The sequence below is a fragment of the Sebastes umbrosus genome, chromosome 7, assembly GCF_015220745.1.
Source record: "Sebastes umbrosus isolate fSebUmb1 chromosome 7, fSebUmb1.pri, whole genome shotgun sequence".
NCBI lineage: Eukaryota > Metazoa > Chordata > Actinopteri > Perciformes > Sebastidae > Sebastes > Sebastes umbrosus.
The window spans coordinates 5,855,057-5,881,899 of record NC_051275.1 but is presented as its reverse complement, the minus strand read 5'-3'; the positions used below and the strand labels follow the sequence as shown (position 1 = coordinate 5,881,899).

General features: G+C 41.4%; 2 protein-coding genes across 9 annotated transcripts in view; both read left to right on the top strand.

Moving 5' to 3' along the window:
* frya (furry homolog a (Drosophila)) overlaps positions 1-8,165 on the top strand; it is a 67,249-nt gene extending 59,084 nt beyond the window's left edge. For 3 of the 7 annotated variants that reach the window (XM_037774355.1, XM_037774356.1, XM_037774359.1), the window contains exons 54-63: positions 854-997; positions 1,831-1,994; positions 3,349-3,556; positions 3,888-4,037; positions 4,129-4,227; positions 4,320-4,403; positions 5,949-5,966; positions 6,212-6,322; positions 6,427-6,632; positions 6,728-8,165. In XM_037774355.1, coding sequence (XP_037630283.1) covers positions 854-997; positions 1,831-1,994; positions 3,349-3,556; positions 3,888-4,037; positions 4,129-4,227; positions 4,320-4,403; positions 5,949-5,966; positions 6,212-6,322; positions 6,427-6,632; positions 6,728-6,986 — 1,443 coding nt within the window. In that variant the 3' untranslated portion in view covers positions 6,987-8,165. The remainder of the gene's footprint in view (positions 1-853; positions 998-1,830; positions 1,995-3,348; positions 3,557-3,887; positions 4,038-4,128; positions 4,228-4,319; positions 4,404-5,948; positions 5,967-6,211; positions 6,323-6,426; positions 6,633-6,727) is intronic. The other 4 variants (XM_037774360.1, XM_037774358.1, XM_037774354.1 and 1 more) reach the window with 3 other exon arrangements.
* A 1,052-nt stretch (positions 8,166-9,217) lies between these two features.
* Positions 9,218-25,770, top strand: brca2 (BRCA2 DNA repair associated). 2 transcript variants are annotated; one of them, XM_037776196.1, is made up of 28 exons: positions 9,219-9,405; positions 9,781-9,879; positions 10,422-10,655; positions 10,868-10,931; positions 11,236-11,288; positions 11,387-11,415; positions 11,526-11,637; positions 11,725-11,780; positions 12,634-12,724; positions 12,889-13,542; positions 13,653-16,448; positions 16,872-17,993; positions 18,991-19,089; positions 19,192-19,261; positions 19,360-19,841; positions 19,932-20,113; positions 20,201-20,388; positions 20,526-20,696; positions 22,192-22,564; positions 22,648-22,803; positions 22,891-23,038; positions 23,113-23,225; positions 23,311-23,509; positions 23,613-23,782; positions 23,900-24,038; positions 24,125-24,381; positions 25,026-25,142; positions 25,256-25,770. In XM_037776196.1, the coding sequence occupies exons 2-28, from the start codon at positions 9,825-9,827 to the stop codon at positions 25,610-25,612; spliced, it is 8,487 nt and encodes a 2,828-aa protein (XP_037632124.1). In that variant the 5' UTR covers positions 9,219-9,405; positions 9,781-9,824; the 3' UTR covers positions 25,613-25,770. The 2 variants fall into 2 exon arrangements, with proteins under 2 accessions (XP_037632123.1, XP_037632124.1); XM_037776195.1 differs by having other exon boundaries at positions 9,218-9,405; positions 13,653-17,993.
* Positions 25,771-26,843: the final 1,073 nt, after the last annotated feature.

The following is a 26,843-nucleotide window of genomic DNA, read 5'->3' as shown; positions in this document are numbered from 1 at the left end:
TTTTTTTTTTGTTTTTTTTTAATTTAGCCCCTCTTTGCAGCGTGAGCCTGGTACCAATGAATTCCTAACGTTTTCTAGTTTCATGTAATATCTGCACCTTCACTCTAGCTCTAAAACTGAACCTGCTACAGCCTCTGGAAGACAGTAAACTTGGTGAACCCTGCAAAGACAATTTGTCACTATCATGACAGTGATTTCAACCATAATCCTAACAAACATATTAAAATCCAATCGGGAGATGAGATGTACTTTGGGCATTCAGAAGATAAATTCTTTTCATCTCAGACCCTCCATGAGCTTTCCTCTTGTGCCACCCTCAGGTTACTGTCAGCTTTGCACACACAAGATATCTCATAATTTAATTTGCTGAGCACATTCGCGCTCCCAAAGGGATAAGATGCCTTTTGATTTTAATGATCACGTAGCTTCTCCTCCGGTGTCGACCACAGGACCACATTTTAATGAATACTGCGGCGTCCAGGGGCTTGCTACAGTAGCAGAGCTTTAAAACTTTTGCATCATCTTCATGTTTTGTTTGCATCATCGTTCTGTTATTCCATGACCACCAGCTAATACTTAGCTAAAGTTTGTGGAAACTGTTGTAGCAGATGGGAAGCCCATGTGTCCATGCAGCTGTCATCCCACTCCTTTCTCGTTCCTGATTGGTCAGCTACTCTACCACTCAGTCAGTGCTTACAGCTAATTCAGGAATGTTGCAGTGTTACAGTTTTCAATCCGGTGTTTTGAGCTGTGCTTTTTTCAGTGTTTCTAAAAAAAACCATTTGTGTTTATTCAAAATGACACATGCTATTTAGAGAACATTTCAACAAATTTGACTTTGTCTCTCTTGCAGATGGTCAACCTCTCTCCGACAGCAGAGAGCAGTAACAGGGACTCTCCCTCTGCTTTTTTTGACACAACTTCAGCCGATTCAACCCCCCTGAGCACCAAAAATCCCAGTTTCGAGGTCCAACCGCCAGAGGACTCGAAGCAGCGGGTGAATAAGGGCTTCAGAGTGTCTGAGATACTGGGAACTACTAACTCCTATCGCAACTCCATACTAGAGTTCTTCACTAATTTCGCCAAATAGGGATCTGTTCTGTTGCATCTTCTCTTGTGAAATGTCTTGGATGTTTTATGTGCTTTGGGTTCGGTCTATGTTAAGTATTACTTTGTGAATTTTTCTACGTTTCCTCCTTCTTCAGAGTAGCGCATGAGGCGGTCTTTTCTTGGTATTTCAGTCGTCGCATGCTAAAGGAGAATGAACTAAAACAATGCAAGCAGGCAATCTATAACGCTTTGGGCTATGGGCTAGTTTGTGCCTTATTTTAATCGTGGCAGTGTTAGAGGGGGTGGTAGGTCAGTAATAGAAAAAAAACAGTCTCTTTCTTTCTGTGTCTGTCTGTTTAAGGCAATGTGTATACCTAATTGCTTCTGTGTGGGTGGCTCTAAGCAACAACTAAAAACTCTTGGCATGTGGGAGGTCAAGAAAGGTTTACACATTGCCTGTCCCAAAAAACATAAGTGTGCAGGGCCACAACGCTGGCTGAATTCAATGATTTCATTATTTAATTGGCACAATTTATGCACACTGAATTGACCAAATAAAAGAAAAAAAACACCACAAGGAGTGCCCATAGGGTCCCACGCCAAGGTTAGTGTGTCCGTTTTACCAACACAATTATCTGTTTAATAATAACGTATAACAGAGGGAACACGTTTCAGTTTATAATAGCCTTTACTGCATGCGGTCTCAGTATTTGGTCATGACTAGTTAATGCTGTCAATTGCTGAGAAAGCATGTGTCCTCCCTGTGTTTGTTTTTTTTAGCATGAGGTGTCACAAGAAGATGAAGACTCCAATGTCCACGAGGACAACCTCTCTCTCTCCATCAGCGAACTACCCCTTGAATTTCACTGCGGTGACAGTTTGACAATGGACATGGTTCACATCGATTACAAAGGAGAACTGGACCTGGACAGCTGCTTACCCAGGTAAATGATGGTCTTCTGCATCAAAACGTGTACTGAGGACACTACTAATTGCCCAGAACAGAACTGCAAGACTAGTCTTACATTACCCCATAAGAAGGAACACAGACAGCATGCATCGTAAGCTCTCGTGGTTACAGGTAGAGAAAAAGGCTTGCCTTAAGCACGGTGACGTTCTTTAGCAACAGCATTTATTCCACTGAACTCAAGTTTTTATATAGTCAAATTACCAAATGTGGTGACTTTCACAGCCATTTCACTAGTACAGCAGGTGATGGCCAAATCAAGTTACCTCGCCCAAAATCGAATGCCTTAAAAAAGACCATCACTTATTGTGTCATCAATCACTGGAATAGCTGCCCTCTTTACATGCGTCAATCCTATAGCAAATCCTCATTCAAATACCATTTAGGAGTGCATTACTTAAAGCTGCAGTAGGTAGAATTGGAGCAAATATGATCTTAAAAAGTTATTTTTATATAACGGTCACTATATCCTGACAGTAGTGCATGAGACAGGTAATCTGAAAAAAAAAATCATGTGCCTCTGTCCTCCGGTGCTCCTAACGGCATCTGCAAGATTTCACAGACCGGAGGAACACAATCAATCAGAGCCGAGCTGGAGCCTTGCCGTCTCTGAGCAGCTGTCAATCACTCACAAATTCCAATCAAAATGGTCAAACTAGGCAGCGCTGATCAAATACGAATCAATAAAGAAAGTTTCAAGCACCGCCCACCAGCCGGAGCAAACGTTCCCATTTTACAGCTAAACAGTACACTACAAGATGTTTCTGAAAACATTTTACACAAGAAATAGGCATTATGGTAACAAAATATCGATTCATATTTGATCAGCGCTGCCTAGTTTGACCGTCTGATCGGAGTTCGCGAGTGATTGACAGCTGCCTCCGTTGAATGAACAGCCAATAGGAACGCTCTCTCTCTCTCTGAAAAAGATTTTTTATAGCCTGAAAACAGAGCCATGAGGAGGTGCAGAAGTCTAGTTATATCTGAGAACACAGTGCCCAGGAGGCGAACTGGCACCTCTCCAGCTACCAGTCCACACTCCGTATTTGGTCCTTGTGGAGATTTGAACCGGCGACCCTCCGGTTTCCAAGCCAAGTCCTCACGGACTGAGCTGCTGTCACACCATTGGCATCAGCTAATGAGGATCTTTTGAAATAAATAAATAAATAGTTAGGTAGGAAGATAGATAGATAGATAGATAGATAGATAGATAGATAGATAGATAGATAGATAGATGGATGGATGTAGATACCTACTCACAACTTTTCTCAATAATAAATGAAGGTGCATATAAATGACATAAATAACACTTCTTCTTTATGTCCACTCAGTCTCGCCGAGGAGGAGAGAGACGACATGCTGGAGTGCCGATCTTCGCCGCCGCCGTCGCCCTTCTTCTCCGCCATCCTCGCAGCTTTCCAACCAGCGGTGTGCGACGACGCAGAGGAGGCCTGGCGAAGTCACATCAACCAGCTCGTGTCTGACTCGGATGGATCCTGTGCGGTCTACACGTTTCATGTGTTTTCTTCACTGTTCCAGGTATTACTGCATGTAGCCAGCATACACCGCCATCTCATTAACAGTTTGCCTCGTCAAAGTGAATAATTAAAGTGAATGGTGGTAACAGGATTAGTTATCTGGCTGATTAACCTTTAGAGAAAGAGGCTTCCTTTCAGAGCAGGTCTGATTAATTACAAATAGAGGGCACTCTGTGGATGCTTTCAGAGATTCATTAACCAGATGTTGTTCACTTCACTGACCAAAGCTGACAATGGAGAATTTCAGAAATAATGACAGACTGTAAGTGCCTTAAATGATGTAGGAGTGACTTTGACAGTATCACAGCCAGCCTGTTTTTGTTGCTCTGCAGAACATCCAGACCAAATTTTGTTCCTTGACCTGTGACGCTGTGAGTTACCTCGGCGACGGCCTGAGAGGATTAGGATCAAAGCTTCTGAGGTCTTCACAGATGTTGACATCGTGCTCAGAGTGCCCGACACTATTTATTGATGCAGACACAGTGAGTAACCTGAGATAATACTTTTTTTTTTAACAGTATGACATTTAAGTGGTAGTTGAACAAATTCAACAACAGAACTCTATTTCCACAGATTATGTCTTATGGATTCCTGGAAAAAATGAAATTCAGCGTGTTGGAGCTTCAAGAGTATCTTGATACTTACAACAACAGAAAGGAGGCAGCTCTCACCGTAAGGGCTGACAATATTGTGCCTTACAGTTTGAATGTCACCTGTATGTTATCACTGATTTGTTTATGCGCTGTTGTCTCTGTTACCTGCAGTGGTTGAGCGACTGTAAGGCCACCTTTCCCAGGAGCGCTGGCGGTACCGTGGTAACATGTCAACCAGCGGAGCACGAGGACAAGGTAAAACCTTACCATTTAGGAATTTGAACTACAACTCTGACATATTAATTGTTAATGTAAAATACTAGTTGGGTAAATTTCTGTGGTTTAGCCAGTGTGCCAACACACAAAAAGCTGTATGATTTTACAGAAAGTAGTTGTTGATTCTGTAAGAATGGAGTTACAAAAATGACTGAAAATACTTTAGATTCCACTTGGACTGACCTTTCATACTGTACTCTCTGCATTACTGTGTGATACTGTAGCTCTGTGAGTGTTACCTCTAATTTTCTCACTATGTAAATTTTAAGTTTCTGACAACCTTGAGTTGCCACACGTGACCCCATTTACACCTGGCGTTTAAAATGCATTATAGGTGATCGGATAGTGCTAGACCACGTGAAAGTTCACTGGACCGCCGTGACCAGAGAGATCGGCGACACCGCTCTGTCTGTGCTCAGCATCTCCTCTCCTCCTTACTCTATGAATGCAAGTGTAAACGTACCTCCGGCCCTAAACGGTGGCATTTTGAGGCTGATGTGTCTTGCGCATTACGGACCGCCTCTCTCCGGTAATGCCTGGCTGCAAACCTGTGTGTAGGGCAGCCTCCGGAGGCTTCCTCTCAGCCCTTTCAGACAGAGCGATCGGAACTCAATTGAATCTCAATGTGGAGACACATTACTGTATAATACCAGGTGTAAATGTAATCAGGTTAAATCTTATCTAGATACAATCTGGATACGGAATGTGTTTTACCGCCAGGTGTAAAGGGGGTCATTGTTTATCTCATTCCAATGTGCACTGTGGTCATTTTCAGCTGTGCTGGGCATGGGAGCAAGGTCTCTTAAGTTGCATTTGATCTATCAGTAAACAATTACGCTCACTTCACAACTGAGGAAAGGATCCAGCAAAATGGAAAGTTTTGCTGTTAAAACTTGGTACTTAATAGCTAAGAGATTCCCACCAAAGTGAGTGCAGTTGTGCTAATTAACAGGCGAAATTGTTACTTTGCTTGGCTTTTCTTTTTTTTTTTTACTTGGCTTTTTGGTTAAAGGTGCCCTGTGGAGTTTTCTTTTTCTTTTTCTAAACGCGCATTTCCCTTCTCATTAAACATTAGCAAAGTTGTGTTTGTTTACGTCCATGTTTAGTAGCTTGTAGTCTTCTTCTACCCTGTCTTTGTAGGCACATTGCAGCATATCTTGCGTTACCGCAACCTGTAGATCAGTAGAATAATGTGACACGTCGGCAGGACTGTGCATCGCATCACCCGCGTGTGCACACGTGCATGCACGTCCTTAAGCGTGTGCACAAGATGAACAAACAGCGCTGCTACAGGTCAAAAACTCCACAGGGGAACCTTTAATTCACGGCGACTACCGGCCCTCCTTTCAGTTCTAATTTGCACATACACCGACCCTCACTTCTCCTCCTCTCTGCATGCCGGTAAAACCTGTGCTAATACTTTTCACCCACTTTCAAATGGAAATGATGAGGAGTTGCATGCCCTTCGTTTGATTCTCTGTTTTCCCTACTTCTTTTCTGTCCTGTAACATGCTTGCTTTGTAGCAAATGGAATCTCTGGCTGTAAGTTGGAAAGACTTGTTCTTCTTTGTTGCTTCAAATGGTCTGCTTTTAAAATAAATCAGCAGTTGTAAAGTCTTCTGTAGAACTGCAGCAGGCTGACATCTATTTACAAGTAGTTGTACAGTAGTATGTGAGTTTATTACCCATCAAATGCAGAACTATTCCTGATAAAGTATAAATCAGAAAGAGAAATCCAGCTCAATGAAAACGTCTCTTGCTAACAGCCACTTCTCTCTCACTTTCAGCAACTGGAGCTCTGTCAAAGACTCTACAAACTCCACTTTCAGCTGTTGCTGCTTTTTCAGTCCTACTGTAAGCTGATTGAACAGGTCCATGTAATAAGCTCTATTCCCGAGGTAGGTACATCGTGCATCTGCTTGTCCTCTGTTTTAGGAACTATGACACCCACCCATCTAATCCATGTCCCTGTTTAATAATATTAATCCCTCTCGACCTTTAGCTGACAAATATGTCCAGAGAGCTAAATGAGTTGAAGAGCAACCTGAGAGTAGCAGCGGCCTCTGTGACGGATGATGAGGCTCGTGGCCGCGAGAGCTCCTGCTCTGAGCCCACTTTCAGCTCCTCTGAGGCTGCCGTGCAGGCCATCCTCGAGGGTCTGAAGAACAACGAGTTTCCAACGGCCATCCGGTACATTCGTGAGTGCAGGTGAGAAAAGAAAAAAAAGGCTTGTTTTTCTGCACGTGAGGAGCGTATACCGTTAAAATCAATCAGACAAATAACATTTTCTTTTTTCGTCGCAGAACAATGTGGCCCAACGACATCTTCGGCAGCCCCTCTGAGGATGAGGTCCAGACTTTACTCAACATCTTCTTCAGACATCAGACCTTGGGTCAGACGGGAACTTTTGCTCTGGTGGGCTCAAAACAGGACCTGACAGAAATCTCCGGCAAGTTGATGGAACTTAACGGAGAGATCCGGGACATGATCCGACGAGCCCAAGGCTACCGAGCCATCACGGCTTTCCTCCCAGACTCCAGGGTTTCGGGCTCGACTCTTTGATGGCGGTCTGGCACCCTGTCCCCCCACGCCAAGCCTCTGGTCCTGTCTGGGGCTGCTGCTATCATCTCAGTTGTTAACAAGCACTCTGCTCTCTCCTGGGAATAACCAACCCCCCCCCCCTCCCCTCCTCCCCCCCCCCCCCTTCCTCTTCTTGCTCAGAGCACATCAGAATGTCATAAAGTCGGATCTTCAGATGTGCAGCAATACTGTTGTTTTTTAGAAAGATATGAGAGACTTTGCGGTTGCAGAGAAACTTAGGCTTTTATTGCACTAATAATAGAAATTGTCACAAAGCGACCACTTGCAACCGAGGTCAACAACTTTCACATTTAACAAATGACATACCAAAGCTAAGTGATTCTCTTTCAGTTATGTTGTTTTAATTGTCAAGGGAAAATGTGCAATCCTACACGGAAGTGGAAGACTTTTACTGTATCCTGAAAGAATGTATTTGAATATCACAGCATTGGAAAACAAGAAGATTGTTGGTAAAGAAAAAAGGGAGGCTTCATTACTTGGTTCAAGTAGTGGGTCTTTTTGTGTGTTTGTGTTTGTGTGTGCTTGTGTTGTGTGCGGGTGCTCGAGTGTGTGATGTAAACCTGACGACCATCACAGATGGAATTATGGATACTGATTTACAGAAATTGTTCACATTTAACTACTTCGACATGCTGCAAAACTACTGTAACGTCTCCCAAACCTACACTACACGCTGCTGTGTGGGTCACCTGTTACTTCAAACATCTTACTGTACCTTTTAACTGTGCAGCTTTTAGCAATTAGGTAAATTATTTAATATTATTTAGGAAAAAACATGCATTTATCAGATTAGATTTATAGAAAACAAATATTTTGTTTCATCTTTAAACCTGCCAAGCTTGCAAATTCTATGTACTATAAAGTGTAATAGTAATGTTTATGAACAAATACAGAAACTATTTTAACTGAATAATTGTACATAGTGCGATGGGGGGGCTTTGCTCAGACTCATAAGATTGTATTTTTATGAACTTACAATTTGAGTTGCACGTAGAGTGAAAGAGATAGCTATTTGTAAAGCTTCCACAAGAACTGTTTGTTTAGCCTCTCGCCTTGTAAATACTACTGCCTTTGCAATGTACTGTACTTTGGTGTTCTGTACACTTATGTAACAATAAAAATAAAACTTACATTTGTTAACTGTGGTGTCATTTTGTGTGATATTAGTATTGTTGTTTGGTTTTCTCTCATAAATATGGGAACTACTGAACCCTGGCTGAAACCTCTCAGACAACACTTTAGCAGCAGTGGGTAGAATTGGAGGAAATTTGATTTTAAAAAGTTATTTTTTATAAAACGGTCCCTATATCATGACAGTAGTGCATGAGACAGGTAATCTGAAAACAAATAATCATGTGCCTCTGTGTCCTCCGGTGCTCGTAATGGAATCTACAAGATTTAAGGAGAGCAACCAATCAGAGCTGAGCTGGAGCCTTGTTGTCTCTGAGCAGCTGTCAATCACTCGCAAACTCCGATCAAACGGTCAAACTAGGCACCGCTGATCAAATATGAATCAATATTCTGTTACTGTAATGTCTATTTCTCGCCTCAAATGTTTTCAGAATCATCTTGTAGTGTACTGTTTAGCTGTAAAAAGAGAAAGGTGTGACTCGACAGCCATGTTGAGATCAGTTGAGGAAATACCAAGCACCGCCCACCAGCCAGAGCAAACCTTCTCTGAAATGACCTGTGATTTGCTAAAGTCTTCCCTCACAAGCTAGATATATTAAAGCCTGAAAACAGAGCCATGAGGAGGTGCACAAGTTTAGTTTTCTCTCAGAACACTTGAATTACAATATACTGAAAAGTTATAATAGAATTTTTGCCCAATGATGCCAAAAATATTCTGTCTACTGCAGCTTTAAAAGTTGTGCACCACCCAAAAAATGCTCAGATGCATTATAGAGAACACCTCTGACAGGAGCAATTTACACATCAATGGGCAGGAGGACCATGAATGTTGTTCAGCCGGAAATTCTGCCTGAAAGGCTAAATTTAGTGCAATAAAAGATTTCACGTATATTGTTCTTTCGTTATTGAAGAAAAAATTGACCGATTTGGGCATAATTGCCGCCCACTATTGCAGAGTATTCCTAATATCCACGTAATAAACCCCATAATGGTGTAAAAGCATGTAACAATGAGCTAATCTGTAGTGTCCGCACGCTGTTTAATTTAAGCAGGACTCTTATTTTGAAGTCAGACTGAGTTCCGGTGTGTGGCGCGCGAGGTTTGTTTTGGAGGCAGAGGCAGACTAGCTAGCAAGTTGACTCTTAATAAAACTTCTCTGTGAGTTTATATCGTGTCTTTGTGGATTGTTATCAACACTTTGTGAAGAGTTTCATCGAGACATGAAAGTGAACAGTGGTTCGCCGCCATGGTGAGTTAGAATGAGGTGAACTGGCTGGTTAGTGAACTAGTACCGTTAGTTAGCTCTGCTAGCAGTCAGTGTGAGTTAACCTGAGTTTAACTAACTAACGGTGTGTTGTGTTTTCTAGTCATTGACAACCCACTGTAACATTTGCTACCACTGTGAATCTAACTTTAGCTAACGATACTCTCTCTACAGTTTGTCCTTAGTCGTGTTACTATCAAGTTATCTGACGTGAACTTCAGCTAATGTAACGTTAGTCTGTTAGCAGCTAACTCAAGGCTGGCTGGAGGATGGAGCTGTAGCGAAGCTTAAAGATAACTAACTTAGAAACTACCTTTCTGATCTTTAACTCATGTCATGATGAAAGCTTTGTTTTCTCAGGTGTGCCACATAGCAAACTTTAGGGATTACATAAATCAGCTGGAATGGATTTACCCTCAAAAAACATGTACGATACATACAAAGATGACATCTGGAAAGGTAAGACAAACATATCTGTCTCCATCTCAATAAACATTATAAGTTGCTCAAAGATTGTTCATGTTGCAGGACTGTTGTAATGCATTACATTGTACAGCTTGTCCTCATATTGTGTCCAACCCTTTACATCCAGCTGCATGATCACCAGAATATGATGGTCTACTTTTTGTGCAATCACAAAAGATAAAACATAATGTTCTGTATCAAAAAAGGGGGGAAGAGTCCAAGGCACTCTTCTGGCAAAAAATAAAAAGCCTTTATTCAATTGGCTGTTTCATGATGAAATGCTATTAGCAAATGTTTTTAGCATTTCACCATGAAATAGCCAATTGAATAAAGGCTTTTTATTTTTTGCCAGAAGAGTGCCTCGGACTCCCCCCCCCTTTTTTAACCTTTGTGTACCCCACCGAAGAGCACCTTCATCACACTGATTTGAACTTCTGAGCACTCTGGACTTTTTCTCTTTTTTGATAATGTTCTGTATGTTGGAGGTTGTGTACTCATTACTATTCTAAAAAACATTTTTTAATTTCCCAATTTAGAGTTGGGGCCCCTGGACCCCGACTGGTTTGAGTCACTGACCGCTCAGACATTCACTCATGAGGGAAATGTCTCTGATCAAGATGACCTGTTTGCAAACCAGGAGGAAAGTTTTAAAACACCTTTTGACAAAGCTGCAGTAGAGAGTCAGCTGTTTTCAACCCCCAAAGTTTTCAGACGCAGTCGAATTGTGTCATCTGAAACTGAGGATGAGCAGTCGTTCACTGGTGAACAAGGTGATGTTTGATTCAAGTTTGACTGTTGATGTATAAATGCAGTGATCTAAGTTAAAACTTCAAGCACATTACATAAACTCACAGGAATATGGATGTCTGCATAGGACATGTTAAATGAATTGTTGTAAATTGTAGTAACCTACTTGTGTCTGCATCGATAAGTTTTCTTGATGCTGCATCTAAAAATAATGTTTCTCTGTGGTACGTCCTAGAAAAAGAAACATTGCCATGGACAGCAACACAAAGTCCATATTTGTTTCAGACGTCAAAAGAGCGGTGAGTGCAAAAATTCTGACTTTGTTGTCTGGGATGTTTAAAAGAGAAATTATATACATTTTTAAATATTCCAAATTATTTTTTTTTACCTAATTCTTACTTAAATATCTTTAGGCATTCTAAAGGGTGATTCAGTTAAAGCAAAAAAGGAACAAATATTGATTTCATATGTAACTCTTGATGGTAAGGAATTGCTCTATGAGAAAAGACTGTCTATGGAGCTATTTTGAAGGTAATTTTGCCAAAGTTACTTGTATTGTCACTGCTGTTGGCAGATTTTGATTGTCTATCGTGTTCTTAATAGGGTCCCAGGTGCGAAATATGGAGGTTTCCAGCCTGACTGTCAGGACAGTTTTGGTGAGCTGCAAATGTATCTGCATTTAATCTGTTTGGTTTACGTGTGTAAAAAAATGTAATCATCAATGGTTAATGTCTTTCTTTTGTCATCTCTACAGAACTGCTTCATACCCCACAAAAGTCCCCAGTAAGTGTATTAAATCTAACAGGGATGTTATCGTTCTTTCAGCAAATGTCAGTATGTGAATGTGGAGTAATGGTTTCCCCTCTTTATATTGTTTTTTTTCAATGACACAGGTCAGCCATGGCAAGCATATATCTGAAAGTCTTGCAGCACATATTCATCCTGATATGTCATGGACCAGTTCTCTGAACACCCCACCAGCAGTACCATCCACCCTAATTTTATGTAAGCAAATGACATAATTGGTTGTTTTTAGAAATCTATTTATGTGATTTTCATTTGTTAAATCTTTGTTTCTTCTCAATTTTATAGCCCAAACTGATGAGAGCCCCTGTCCAGCGAGTGTTTCTACAGAAAAAAATGTTGTTGTGAGTACTCCGTCCAGCCCAAACATACAACAGATATACCTCTCAGATTTGTAGAATGTAGAAATAAAAGAGTTAAAATGTTCTGCTTATTCTCTATTTTATGATCTGTAAAAGATAGAATATATTGACACTAAAAAATTTTTATATTTTATGAAATGTAAATAGTTGAGGAATCAAAAGGAAAACATTGAATTTTTTGTTTGTTTTTTATAACCCTTAATTAAATTGTCCAAGTTGTATACAAAAATATCCCAAAATACACACAGAAACCCTCCCCAACATGCACATAAGGGGCACTTTTAGTCACTCCAATCTTTATCCCAGTGACCATGGTAAAAAGGAATATAAATGGCGTTCATATTTCCCTGAAATTATCAAATTGTCTTCTTATGATAAATTTGATTTTCTCTATTTTTAAGTGACACATGACATCTTTCAACCACCTGGCATTAGAATGTTTTTTGGATCTTTCCAATTAAATTAAATAGGATAAGACAACCTGCTAACAAGCAGGTCAATTTTAAGTATTTTAAGTGTTTGTAGACCAGCATTCTCTGGTTTTACAATAAAAATGCTTGTTAAATCCATGTCTTGTAAGCATCTCTCAGACATGGACAATCTTAAATTGCGGGAGCCTGTGTCTACTACAGGGAGAGGGGACATGTACTTGATCAAGGATTGCTTTCCAACTCTAACTCAAAAGTGGAGGGTCGAGATCTTGTTCTCAGTGCACATTTCATTTTTGCTGGTTCAAGACAATGGAAACATGCCATTACAGTAAACATGGTGTAGAAGCAGGTCTTGCATTTGAAATTGCTTCTGAATCTCTGTTTTTCTGTTTTGTCTTTCTCAGTTTGTACGGAAGCTTTTCCCTTCTCTTTCAAATACATCCAGAGTTGAAGTACTGTCACCCAAAAACAATGACACACCTACTGTTCACCAAGGTACTGTGTTTTCCCTTTACAATTTGCTAAATATCCAAGATGGTGCGGTTGCTCTGAATATAAATTACAGGACTATTAATGCAACAGATTTACTTATTCTGTGTTGCACATGCTTTTTGAGGCATAATGCAAAATTATACTGATTGCTGGTCTGTAATCAACAGATGTTGTTTCCCCTGAGGCTGGTCAGAATCCAGAGTCCCATGACTCCCCCCAGAGTTCACTGAATCAGAGCGGCAGCGTTTGGAAACAGAAGCTACCAGATGCAATCGAGGATGGAGAAATTCGCCGAACGGTAGCGAGTGTTCTTGATGGAGCTGAGAATGTTCTGTCTATATTTTTCACCAACAGTAGTTCAGCACTGAGAAAAGTGAAGACTGACAGGATCAAAAGGAAGCAAATCATTCCAACAAAAGGACATGGCTGCAGCTCTACGGACATCTCGTCGACAAACAATGCTGCATCCAGCGAACAGAGAGCAGCTGATCAGGAGCCTGGCAGACTTCCCTCACCCCAACCGGGGAAAACTGGAGATATTGGAATCACCCAGTGGTCTCCGTTGAGTTTATCTGAAATCCCACCTTGTACTGTGGATGCTGGTCCTGCGACACGAGTGGAAAACAATATTTCAACAGAACAACTGTGGAATGACTCTGATTCTGGCCGGCTCGTGAGGCTACATATGAAACTTACAGACTCTGGATTTACTAAGAAAAAGAGAAAATTTGTTTACTCTGTTGTGACTTCAAAACCACAAGTTCAAGGAAAAGAAACACACTTTCAGAAGATGGACTCATCACCAGGGATTCCAGATTCTGGTAACACATTTCTCATGCATGTAAAGTGTAACAATACTAATAGATTCTGTATTAACATTTTCTACAAAGACTGAATTTATCCTTTTTTTTATCATCATTCTTTATTTCAGAGCAAGAAGTTAATGTGAAGCAGTCGGGGAAAGCTCCAGATGAAGCAGACGGTTGCAGTATCTGGAAGAATGAGGTGCAAAAACTGGGAAATCTCGAAAATCTACCTCCCTCTGTACAAGCCAAAGTCCAGGGTATTGACATGTCGCAGCTTTGCAGAGATTTTGCACAAGACTTCAGTCAAATGTCCGACCCCTGTAAACTGAGTAAAGTCGCAGAGGACATTCCTCGAAATGGCTTCTCTCCATCAGCTTGTCTGTCGGCCATGAAACGAGCGAAGCAGAAAGCAACTCAAGCAAGCATTCACCACGACCGTGATGACGTCAGTAACGGACAACATGTTTCTACCACGAATCAAAATAACGCTATCATCGAGGGCACAATAAATGACAGTGGATTCCAGTCTGCTGTTGTAGATAGCACTCACATGACTGCATCATCATTTGTTCTTCCCAGCTCAGAGATCAGTGGTGATCAACAGTGGGCTGGCTTCTTTAAAACTGATATCCATAGGACCACTCCTTTCACATCTAGTGAAGGACACGGAAAAGCAAATTTGGATGATATGTTACAAGAAGCTGAAAGGGATGCCAAGCCATCCAGCGCAATCGATGAACGCCAGACACCGGGCCCTGAGAGCACATCAGCACAGCCACCCAGCAGTGCAAAAGGAACTGTTGATAGCATTAATTGCATTCCACTTAATGGTCACGCTCGTGGCAGTCTGCCAGAGAAAACAGTTTCTCTTCCTTCCGTCCCTCCATCAGGATTCAAAACAGCTTCACATAAGGGTATACGCATCTCTTCAGCCAACCTGGCGAGAGCCAAGCGTCTCTTTGAAGAGGTTGAAGTGGAAGGAACTTTAAGTGACCAGCCCATCAAATGTGCCAGTGAAACTAAAGATGCAATGAGCACGAGTCACGGATCAGTGAAAAATCCAACCACTAACTCAAACCAACCGCTTTCTTCAAGTGAAAAAAATGTGGATAGCAGTTGCCAGTTATCAGCGTCACAAAAAGCTGATGTGACTGAGCTGTGCACTCTCTTGGAAGAAGCAGATAGCCAGTTTGAATTTACACAGTTTAAAACAGCAAAGCTAAAACAACAAGATAATGCCACGTCTCCCCAAAAAGTTGACAAAGACCTTGACCCTGATTTCCTTTCGGGTATAGATTTTGATGACAGTTTTAGTTCAGAAGCTGAAAAGCACCTGGCAGCGACTGCAATGCCTGACAAAATTACTTTGGTTTCAGATGGTAAAACAAATTGTGAAACATCCGACGTCACAAGTAAATCCACAGGTTCGTCAAGTGCAATGAAAAAGGAAAATTCCCCTCGTGAAGATGCGTCTTCCTCTTCAAAGCACATCTCTGACAGAGCAGGGCGCACTGAAATAAACAAGCTGGAGAACAAAAATCCTTTAATGCTTGGTGTGGGATTTAAGACTGCAGGAGGAAACGTTGTGAGAGTTTCAAAGAAGTGTCTGAGTAAAGCCAGAGCTTTGTTTGCAGATTTAGAGGAGAATCTTGTGACGTGTCATAAATCGCCGGACAAGCAAAGCAGCGAAACGGATGCTAAAATGCAGCATAAGTGCAGTGTGGATAATCACCCTGGTAACTTTTTGCATCACAAAGAGGATAATTCATTCACTGGTTGTGGTAATGATACTGGGGTGAGGGTTCAGTCCATCTGTTCAGACAGACAGGACACAGGCATTACAGATGAAGATGCTACAAAAAGTTTGAAAAACTGGATGGACACAACCACGCGTCAAAGCGGGTTCCAGATGGCCAGTGGGAAAGGGATTCCTATTTCAGCAAAAGCTATACAAGAGGCAGATGCTTTCTTCAAAGACTGTGACAATATGGACAGTAATGCTGGCATGTCAGTAAAACATAAAAAGAGCATAGAAGCCGGGCCTGGAAGTGTCAGTCATAAGGGAGACCTTCCAAAATGTAAAAATGTTCAAGGGATGAAAGGAAACCTTTCTGAAGAACCAATCAATGAGTTTGAAAATGTGAATGCTGGACCAGCTGCTCACCATACAGAGGTTGTACAACATAATGTGGAGATTCACACTTTTGGATTTGAGAATACCCCGGCTTTAACAAATGCAGCCTCTTTCAGTGGAAACCCGTCTACGACTGCAAAGGCGCTTTCATCTTTCTCATGCGCAGCATCAAAGAATTTTGGCTCCCCTGCCGTCAACGAATTGAGCAACGGTGGCGGATTCTGCACAGCCAGTGGGAAGAAAGTATCCACGTCAGCTGATGCACTGAAAAAGGCGGAGCGTCTTTTGAATGAGATTCATACACTTGAGGATGCAAACAAACAACTGAAAGGAAAAGGAGATGCTTCAAGAACGGGTCATCTCACCAATCAAATTCCGGTTTCACCACCTAAAAATGGCGGATTTCAGACAGCCAGTGGCAAAGGAATGGTCATTTCATCTGCAGCTCTCAAAAAAGCAGAAATGTTGTTGAGTGAACGTGATGAAGTTGAGGATAAAATCGGTGTAAAACCAACACATTTCAAGATGCCACCACCCAGGAATAGTGGATTTCTTGCAGCCAGTGGTAAGCCAGTGGCACTGTCAGTTGAGGCCCTCCAGAAGGCAAAGGCTCTCTTCAGTGACATCAGTTTCAGTGCAGAGATCCCAGCTGTTTCAGACACAAGAATCAGTGACAAACAAGTCAATGCTGAAAATACAGAGAAAATACATTGTGGTTTCACAACTGCAGGGGGAGTAAAAGTCCACGTTTCACAGAAAAATCTGTTGAAAGCAAAAAACCTTTTGACAGAACATGATGATGGTTCTATTTCAGCAGAAGCAATGCAAGAAGCAGATGCTTTCTTCAAGGACTGTGACATTTTGGATGGTAATGATGGCATGCCAGTAAAACATAAGAAAAGTATAGCACCTGTGAGTGGAAGAGGCAGCAAGAAGAAAAACCTTCCAAAATTTAAACAAGATCAAAGGGTGACACACATTTCTGAAGTAAACCGTGAAAACATGCTGCATCCTGATGATCACAAAGGTGTTCTTAAGAACACATTGGATTCTACCAACGCAGCTTCTTCATATGTAAACTCATCTTTGATGACGAAGCCACTTTCTCCCCTGTTGTGCGCAACATCAAAGAACATTAGTTCCCCTGCCATCAATGACTTGAGCAAACGCGGTGGATTCTGTACAGCCAGCGGGAAAAAAGTATCCGTGTCAGATGACGCAATGGCAAAAGCAAAGTCTCTATTGAATGAAAGTGCTACATTTGAGGACACAAACAAACAACCGAAACAAAAAGAAGACACTGTTCCACCACAGAACGGTGGATTTCAGACAGCCAGTGGCAAAGGAGTTGCCATTTCATCTGCAGCCCTAAAGAAAGCAAAAACTCTGTTAAATGAATGTGATGAAGATGAAGATAAAATCGGTGTAAAACCAACTCACTCCGAGATGCCACCACCCAGGAAAAGTGGATTTCTTGCAGCCAGTGGTAAGCAAGTGTCATTTTCAGCTGAGGCCCTCCAGAAGGCAAGAGCTCTCTTCAGTGACATCAGTTTTAGTGCAGAGATCCCAGCTGTTTCAGACGCAAAGATCAGTGACAAGAAACAAGACAATGAGAAAATTCATTGTGGTTTCACAACTGCAGGGGGAGCAAAAGTCCATGTTGCACAGAAAAGTCTGCTGAAAGCAAAAAACCTTTTGACAGAATTTGCTGATGGGGATTGTCATGATTCAAACTCATCCTCAAGAAGCCCACATGACACCCATAAGATAGATCTATCAAGAGGGAAAGGTGTGAATAGAACTTGTAATCTCACCACAGCCAGTGACGAGGACATGCCTACTAAGTTCAGTGCCCCTCAGGTAGTTAAATCTTTAACCCCTTTGCAAGAAACTGACCATGAAAATGAAGCTCCTCAAACTGCAAGTGTGCATGGTTGCCTTTTTATCAAAGACAAGGCACCTACAGATGCATTTAAGTTAAAAGAAGGCAAAATTACCTCAGCAGTGGTGGGCAGACCTGGAAAGGACATGTCAAGTGTGTTGGACTATGAAATAAATGTGGCAAGCGGCAGCAGTGAAGGATCTAAGGTCAAAAGGCCAGAAGAGTCTTCAGTTCTCAACTTTCAGTCACTTAACCTGAGTGGCTGCACTGAAACCCAGCAGGAGTTTTTCGCCCAGGAAGCTCTGGACTGCACTAAAGCTTTGTTAGAGGATGAAAGTCTAGCTGGCCAGAGTCTCTCAATGTCTGAAAATGTGCCAAAATCCAGCTTCCGATCTGTAGAGGACCAAAAAGGAACAGGGAAAAGACCAGCAGAAGACCCAGATATGACTGGTAAGAGTATGTTATTATTACACAGAAATTTAAGTAATGTTTTTGTTGATGTTGCACAGATTGTCTCAATGTTTTGAAGTCTTGTTGAATCAGAATTATTTGAAGAACAAAATTATTTCAATGCAGTTCTTGCAACATGGACCAAAGTCTTGACTATTTTAGCTTCATTGGACAAGTTAAATAGATTTTTCCCATATTGCAAATAAACTAAATAGGGCGGTCAAAGTTAACGCGATAATGCAAATTTGTTTTAACGCCACTAATTTCTTGAACGCATTAATGCAATCGATCTTTCTGGGGTTGTGGCTGGCTCAGTTTTAAAGCTAGAGTGAAGGTCGGCTTCAAGAAGGAGGTTAAATAACGCTCCAAATTACGCTAAATTTTGGCAAGGAAAAACTGGCATAGCCATTTTCAAAGGGGTCCCTTGACCTCTGACCTCAAAATATGTAAATGAAAATGGGTTCTATGGGTACCCACGAGTCTCCCCTTTACAGACATGCCCACTTTATGATAATCACGTGCAGTTTTGGGCAAGTCATAGTCAACTCAGCGCACTGACACACTGACAGCTGTTGTTGCCTGTTGGGCTGCAGTTTGCCATGTTATGGTTTGAGCATATTTTTTATGCTAAATGCAGTACCTGTGAGGGTTTATGGACAATATTTGTCATTGTTTTGTGTTGTTGATTGATTTCCAATAATAAATATATGCATACATTTGCATAAAGCAGCATATTTGCCCACTCCCATGTTGATAAGAGTATTAAATATTTGACAACTCTCCCTTTAAGGTTCATTTTGAACACAAAATGTGCGATTAATTTGCGATTAATCGCGATTAACTATAGACAATCATGTGATTAATCACGATTAAATATTTGAATTGATTGACAGCGCTACCTTATACTGTATATTACTAACCGTAAGCTGCGACACTGCCTGTTACAAGCAGGACTATTAACCATAAATGGTTGCCTTACTGTTCTGAAATTTTCTAGGTCAGCCTCCCCTGAAAAGACGATTACTGGAAGAATTCGACAGGGCCGGTGATGGTCCAAAAGGTTCAGCTCTCCGTCCAGAAAAAAGTTCTCCAAATGGTAAATCACTAGCACTGTAACACATTATCTAAAGAATACACAATTTGTCTTATAAATAAAATAAATAAATAACTGTTGATGTGAATTTGTTTCTTAATTAAGGTGTAATGAGAGACAGGAGGGTTTTCAAGTACAGCGTCTCTCTCCATCCAAACATCACAGGGCCGCACAGGTAAGTTGCCTGTAAATTGTTGGCCATGTTTTCAAGCGGTTGAGACGTTATGTGTGAGGTTATCAACCGCTTTGTGATGTATTTTTTTTGTCTTACAGGAATGGAAAAAAACATGTGGAAACCAGTTTGCAAAAGACAACCCCAACACAATACTCAACGTCAGGAGACGGCAGATCAGCACATTCCAAGATGCCGGCGCTTGTTCCTCCGTTCCTCAAGAATGCAAAGACAGAGAGTCGCAAGAATACAGTGCTCAAGGACAACATAAGAACACCTTCTGCATTTGTTCCTCCGTTCAAAAAACAAAGAACTATTGTCCAAGAGAGCTCCTCTAAACCACAGGAGGAGGAGGAGGAGGAGGAGGATAAACACAACCATCCCTTTGTAACACCCTTTAAAAGCAACACTTATGTGCCGCCCACTGAAAAAACACAAAGCAGTACAGATGTAACTGGTAAACAAGACACTGAGACGGTGGCCTTGGATGACACTACAAATGATAATCAAAACCTTCCTGTTGGCTGTGGATCAGAAGATTCCGCTGCATCCCGTGTGGAGGACACATTGTCCAGAAGCCAAGGTGCTGTAACTTTTTTGGATGAAGTCAGTATGATAAACTGTAAATAACTGCATAACGTAGGTAAAATGATGATGTGTTTATGGTCTACAGACATTCTTCAGAACGTAGAGTTGGCACGAGATATGCAAGACATGAGGATCAGGAAAAAGAAGCGCCAGACCATTCGACCTTTGCCGGGAAGTTTGTTTCTAACCAAAACCTCAGGAGTGTCGAGGATACCATTAAAAGCTGCAGGAAATGGAAAGCCTCCTGCAAGATACTCCCAAAAACAGGCAAGGCCAGAACTGTCTTGACAGTGGATGTTGTTGTCACTGTCACGTTAACAGCTTCTTTGACATGTTGGTGTTCTTGTTTTTCAGCTGTATGGACGTGGAGTTCATCGGCACGTGTGTGAGATCACCAGTGAGACTGCAGAATCCTTTCGCTTCAGTTTACAGCAGTTCATCAAACGGGAAGCCTTTATAGACGGAGGTGGTGTTCAGCTGGCTGATGGAGGATGGCTGATCCCCAGCAAAGATGGGACTGCAGGGAAAGAGGAGTTTCACAGGTATTATTGCTTTTAGTTTGGTTCTAATCAGGCTTTGCAATGTTGAACTTAATGTATGTGAAACCAGGTGTATCTTGGTATCTGCAAATACAGACTGAATACTTTACTATTATACTGAATACCATCTTGTTCCACAGAGCATTATGTGACACCCCAGGTGTGGATCCTAAACTGATCAGTGAGGGGTGGGTGTACAATCACTACCGATGGATTGTGTGGAAGCAGGCCTCCATGGAAAGATCATTTCCTGAAACAATGGGCAGCCTCTGTCTCACCCCAGAGCAGGTTCTCCTACAGCTGAAGTACAGGTATGTAGGATTATAGCTTATTTTAGTTCAATGTGTTCCTGAAGTTGTGAAGTTAATTTTATTGTGTGCTTAACAAGACATTCACAAATTTTTTTTGATAAATGTGTGCAAGTATATCCATGAACTAACAATGGTATTATACACATCGCCTACTGCCATTTTTATGTATGATTTAACCTCTTCCACTCTTTGAGGGCACCGGCGCCCTCGGCCGACTTTACCGTCTTTCAGAGGTTGTAGCAGGCTCAGTTTTAGAGCTAGAGTGAAGGCACTGGCATCATATGAAACAAGAAAACCCAAGGAATCCAACCATATGATGGGAACGAGGTTAAATAACGCTCCAAAGTTAGACTAAATTTTGGCGAGGGAAAAAACTGGCATGGAGATTTTGACATATCATATCTTGAGCTCTGACCTCAAGATGTGTGAATGTAAATGGGTTCTAAGGGTACCCACGAGTCTCCCCTTTACAGACATGCCCACTTTATGACAATCCTGTGCAGTTTGGGGCAAAAATGGTTTCTGAATACTGGGGTCCCTAAACGGTCTTGGAATTACATAAATTGGGTATCACTGTAAAGATGAGACTCTTGTGGATCCAATGAGCCCAACTGTATTCATGTGTGGTGATGTTAATCACCATAGTAGCCATTTCGTGGTAGTGAGACCATTTTTTGAAATTTGACCTCACTCTATAAAATGACCTGTGGTGACCTCTAGGATAATCGCAGCCTCATGAAACTTTACAACCACAAACTACAGACCTAGAGCATTCAGAGGATGGATGGCTTCCCTAGCTATATTGACAATATGGGGGTTTCTGAGCAGTTTCCGGAACAGAAGTGCTTGCCATCCAATTGCCAAAAAAATCCAATTCTTGCAGAAGTCTTGGTGACTTAATGTGGTATTTTGGAGGGATTTTTGATAATTTTTATCAATTCTCAATTGGTAAAAAAATCTTAAATGTAGCACCAAGTCTGTGTAACAAATGGATCAACCCCAAAATTGCTGCAGCAACTTATGAGACATAAGTGAGCATGAGAATGGCTATCATATACTTCATATACTTCTATCATAGTGTTCTTACCCCTTATACACTTTCACAATTTATTTTAATTAATGAATTACTTTTTTTATTTCTGATGTGACTAGAACAACTTGAAACACAGTGCTGAGCTGCATCTCAAATTCATCTCCAGGTTCCCAGCTTTCAGATGATGTACATCACTTCTATGTCACATATACTGCTGACCTGCTATCTCCCCCTAAAGATTCTCTGTACCCCCCCTAAAAAGGACAACAATGGGTCTATGAAAAATAGGTAGAGAAGATTAAGAAGATTAAAGGCTTGATTAATTACATTTTATAAGCATTTAATTAAAAGAAATTAGGAGAAATATATTTTATTCTACATTTTTTTATTACATTTAATTAATACATACATTATAATCCAATTAGTTTGATGTATTTATGAAGTGCCTGTTCTGTGTGTCAGATATGATGTAGAGGTGGACCACAGCCGCAGGCCGGCTCTGAGAAAGATCATGGAAAAGGACGACGCTGCAGCCAAAACCCTGGTCCTCTGTGTCTGCGGGGTCGTCTCCAGGGGTCACTCCCGAAACAGACAGAGTTTCAATGACACCAAGACCCCACAAGATGCTGACGCCAAGGTCGAAAACCCATCTGCAGTTGTGTGGCTGACAGATGGATGGTACGACATTAAAGCCCAGCTGGATGAACCTTTGACTGCCATGCTTCACAAAGGTCGAGTGGCTGTCGGTGGGAAGTTGATCATCCACGGGGCTCAGCTGGTGGGATCACAAGATGCTTGCTCCCCTCTAGAGGCACCTGAGTCTCTCATGTTAAAGGTACTTTAAGAGGGAGGGCACAAGTTGTTCTATCTTTCCACAAGGCAACCAAATAAGTTGCCTTATTCATTGTTTATATTTAGATTTGCGCCAATAGCAGCAGACCCGCACGATGGGACGCTAAACTGGGATTTCACAAGGATCCACGGCCATTCCTGCTTCCTGTCTCCTGTTTGTACAGCAGTGGAGGACCAGTAGGATGTGTGGACATCATCATACTGAGAAGCTACCCCATACAGGTGCGTTTAGTTTGTCGTTGACATATTGTTACCGTTACTCCCGGAAATTCATGTCTCTTTTGACTGTATGCTTGTCATATTTCCCAGTGGATGGAGAGGAAACCAGATGGAGGCGTCGTGTTCCGTTCTGTACGTGCAGAAGAGAAGGAGGCGAGACGATACAACAGCCACAAACAAAAAGCTATGGAGATCCTATTCGCCAAGATTCAAGCGGAATTTGAAAAAGAGGACAAAGGTAGGGATGGTGTTTTCAGCATGTTAGGTACAGGTTGAAATGGAATAAGTTTTTTACAAAATTGTCGTCTTCAGGTAATAACAAACCTCAACGTAGAAGACGGACAATCAGCCGTCAGGGCATTGCAAATCTTCAAGATGGAGAGGAGCTCTATGAAGCAGTGGGGGATGACCCAGCTTACCTCGAGGTGATTTTACTTTACAGATTGTTGGCTGCATTTCGCTTGTGAATAGAGTTTTAATTGCACGCCTTATTTTACTTGCATGTCCAAGGCTCATCTGAGTGAACAGCAGTTGGAGACTCTACGCACCTACAGGCGTTCTCTGATGGAGAAGCAGCAAGCTGAACTGCAGGATCGCTACCGACGAGCTTTAGAGAATGCAGAGGACAGCGAAGGTGGCTGTCCAAAGCGAGAAGTCACGCCTGTGTGGAGACTCTGCATTGCTGACTCCATGGACCAACCCGGCAGTGGTGTGTCTTTATTTTTATTCATTTTAGATTTACTATGGTTACTTTAAAGGTGCAATTGATATAACGTTGAATGTTAAAATTGAGTTTTTGTTTTGTTTTTTAGTTTACCAGTTGAACCTTTGGCGACCTTCCTCGGATCTTCAGTCTTTACTGAAGGAAGGCTGTCGATTCAAAGTCTATAATCTCAGCACTTCGGACGGAAAGAAACATGGTGGTAGCTGTTCAACTGTTCAGCTGACTGGGACGAAGAAAACACAGTTTCAGGACCTACAGGTACTGTGGAAACTAACTATCTTGAGCAAACTCAGTGGATGCATGTGGAATTGTAGATACAGTATTTATAAAGTCAGATAGATGATGAGAATAATTTATATTACCTAATATTTGCAGACTTCTCAGGAATGGTTATCAACACGTTTTCAACCGAGGGTCTCGACCCATTTTGTGGATCTTCAAAACCAAGAATTTCAGTCGCTGTGTGGAGAAGTTGATCTCACAGGATATGTCATCAGTATCCTAGATAGACAGGGTGGGTGATGTTTTTCTTTCTTAACTGTTTCTACCATAACTACACTATACTGTATACTAAATGATTGTTTGTGCTTTTGAACGCAGGTTTCTCTCCTGCATTTTATTTGACCGACGGGAAACTGAACTTTGTTAAAGTACGCTGTTTCAGCAGCTTTGCTCAGTCTGGCTTGGAGGATCTGGTAAAACCACGTGTGCTGATGGCTCTGAGCAACCTGCAGCTGAGAGGTCAGTCCATGTCTCCCACTCCTGTTGTGTACGCCGGAGATCTGACAGTCTTTTCAACAAACCCCAAGGAGGTTCATCTGCAGGAATCCATCAGCCAGCTCAGAAACCTGGTTCAGGTACAGTGCTGAAATCACAAACATGTACAGCAGCTGACAAAAACTGTGTTTATCATTCACTCAATTAAAGATACCTTGTTCGTCAAAGGCTGGATGCTCTCACTGCCAAAGTGCTTCATGTTCTGAAGAAATCACAAATCAGAATTGCATTAGCTATAATTAAGCTACAGGTGCAGATTATGGTTGATGAAATTATAAATGCTGAATAGGAAACGGCAATGTCTCCCATATATCAAGTACTTTTTGTCATGTTAACTGACTCAACCTCTAAAAGAAGTTGTGCTGAACAGCATTGGAAATGCATTTGTTGAAAATTCGATGAAATAGAAAACTTTGATTCAATGTGGCCTCTTATATTGACCTCTAGCAAGATGTATTGTTGTCTTCATTTCACGCTTGAAAAGTTACTTTGATTCAGCATTCTATAAAGCACAGATGCATGAGACATAGTATCAGGGTTAGGTGTGAGTGCCGAGGTATTTAATGGACTAATGATCAGATGACGATTGTTTAAAAGGGTTCACGGTTAACTGACCTGAACCACATAGAGCTTTCTCATCTTACTTTTCTCCATCTCTTTGATTTGGATACAATAAAGTGATGTAAAATATGAAAATTACATAATCTTCATCTTGTGTTTTCAGGGTCAGGAGAACTTCTTTCCAATTGCCGAGGAGACGCTTTCACATTTAGTCGAATCTGATGGCCTGAGGTCCGTCTCCTCTCCAGCTCTGCAACCACGAACCCCAGCTTTTACAACGGTCAGAAGACACACAAAAACCAGCGCGAGTTCATGTACTTGCTGTCCGATTCATTTGCTCTCATGACCACTTCATATTGATTTAAACAATAAAAATGTGTCCTTTTTATGCAGGTGAAGTCTCAGCAGCCAGTCAGAAGCATTGGATCCTTCACTCCTGTCAGCAGGAAACCTCCTGCAGCAGACTGTTCGACAGAGAAAGACCCCAGCAGCCTGAAGAAGAGGAGAGCTCTGGACTATCTGTCTCGTATCCCGTCCCCACCACCTCTCCCCCATCTGGGCTCAGGGGCTTCTCCGTGTGTAAATATGACGTTCAACCCCCCGCGGAGGTCTGGGACACCTAGCACTTTAAAAACTGTACAGACTCCAGCTCGCAAACCTGTCACTTCAGCGGTGGAGGACGAATGGGTAAATGACGAGGAACTGGCAATGATTGATACTCAGGCATTGCGTGTTGGTGGTTTACTGTAGGTACATGAGACTGAATGATGACAAGCACACTACAACTTTTAAAAAAAAACTGTACAAATTGACTGAATGTAAAGGCTGCATATGCAACATGTTCTGTGGTTGTTTTTGTACACTCACTGGGCCCATTAAAGAGGTGAAATCACTTCGGATTAGTAAAATCATGTCATCACTTCCTTCTGATCTACATTCTTCTCTTCAGTCTACTTTTCTGTAAAGTTAGAATTAGCATTAGAATTGCATTTCTGCAGTTTAGCTCAACGATTCCATATATAGTTTGTGCTGTGTTTGAGGACAAATAATGGAAGGCTGATCAGTGGATGTCATGTCAGATCGTCACCTCATTCTTTTCTTTTGTGAATAGTGCAGTATTGAACAAACTGAGGCTCATGATATTTATTTGAAGACAAAAATATACAGTACTTAAAATAGTAACTAAAGGCTACTTTGAAAACAAAAAAGAGGATTCTACATCATTTTAATAGTAAAATAGTCACAAAAGGTTAATAACTCACATGATTGTCCAAAGTTAATCGTGATTAATTACACATTTTTATCATTTCAAAATGTACCTTAAAGGGAGATTTGTCAAGTATTTAATACTCTTATCAACATGGCAGTGGGCAAATATGCTGCTTTATGCAAATGTCTGTATATATGTATTATTGGAAATCAATTAACAACACAAAACAATGACAAATATTGTCCAGAAACCCTCACAGGTACTGCATTTAACATAAAAGAAAATGCTCAAATCATAACAAGGCAAACTCAAGCCCAACAGGCAACAACAGTTGTCAGTGTGTCAGTGTGCTGACTTGACTATGACTTGCCCAAAACTGCATGTGATTATCATAAAGTGGGCATGTCGGTAAAGGGGAGACTCGTGGGTACCCATAGAACCTATTTTCATTCACATATCTTGAGGTCAGAGGTCAAGGGACCCCTTTGAAAATGGCCATGACATTTTTTTCTCGACAAGATTTAGCGCAAGATTGGAGCGTTATTTTGCATCCTTTACGATAAATAGCTGGTACCAAAGGATTCCTTAGGTTTTCTAGTTCACTAAAGCTTTAAAACAGAGCCCACTATAACCTAAAAATAGCAAGTTGTGTTAATTTGTTAAAGAAATTAGTGGCGTTAAAACAAATTTGCTTTAAAATGTTATTATCACATTAACTTTGACAGCCCTAATAAAAAAATGTTTATAGCCTACTATGTGTTAAATCAGTCC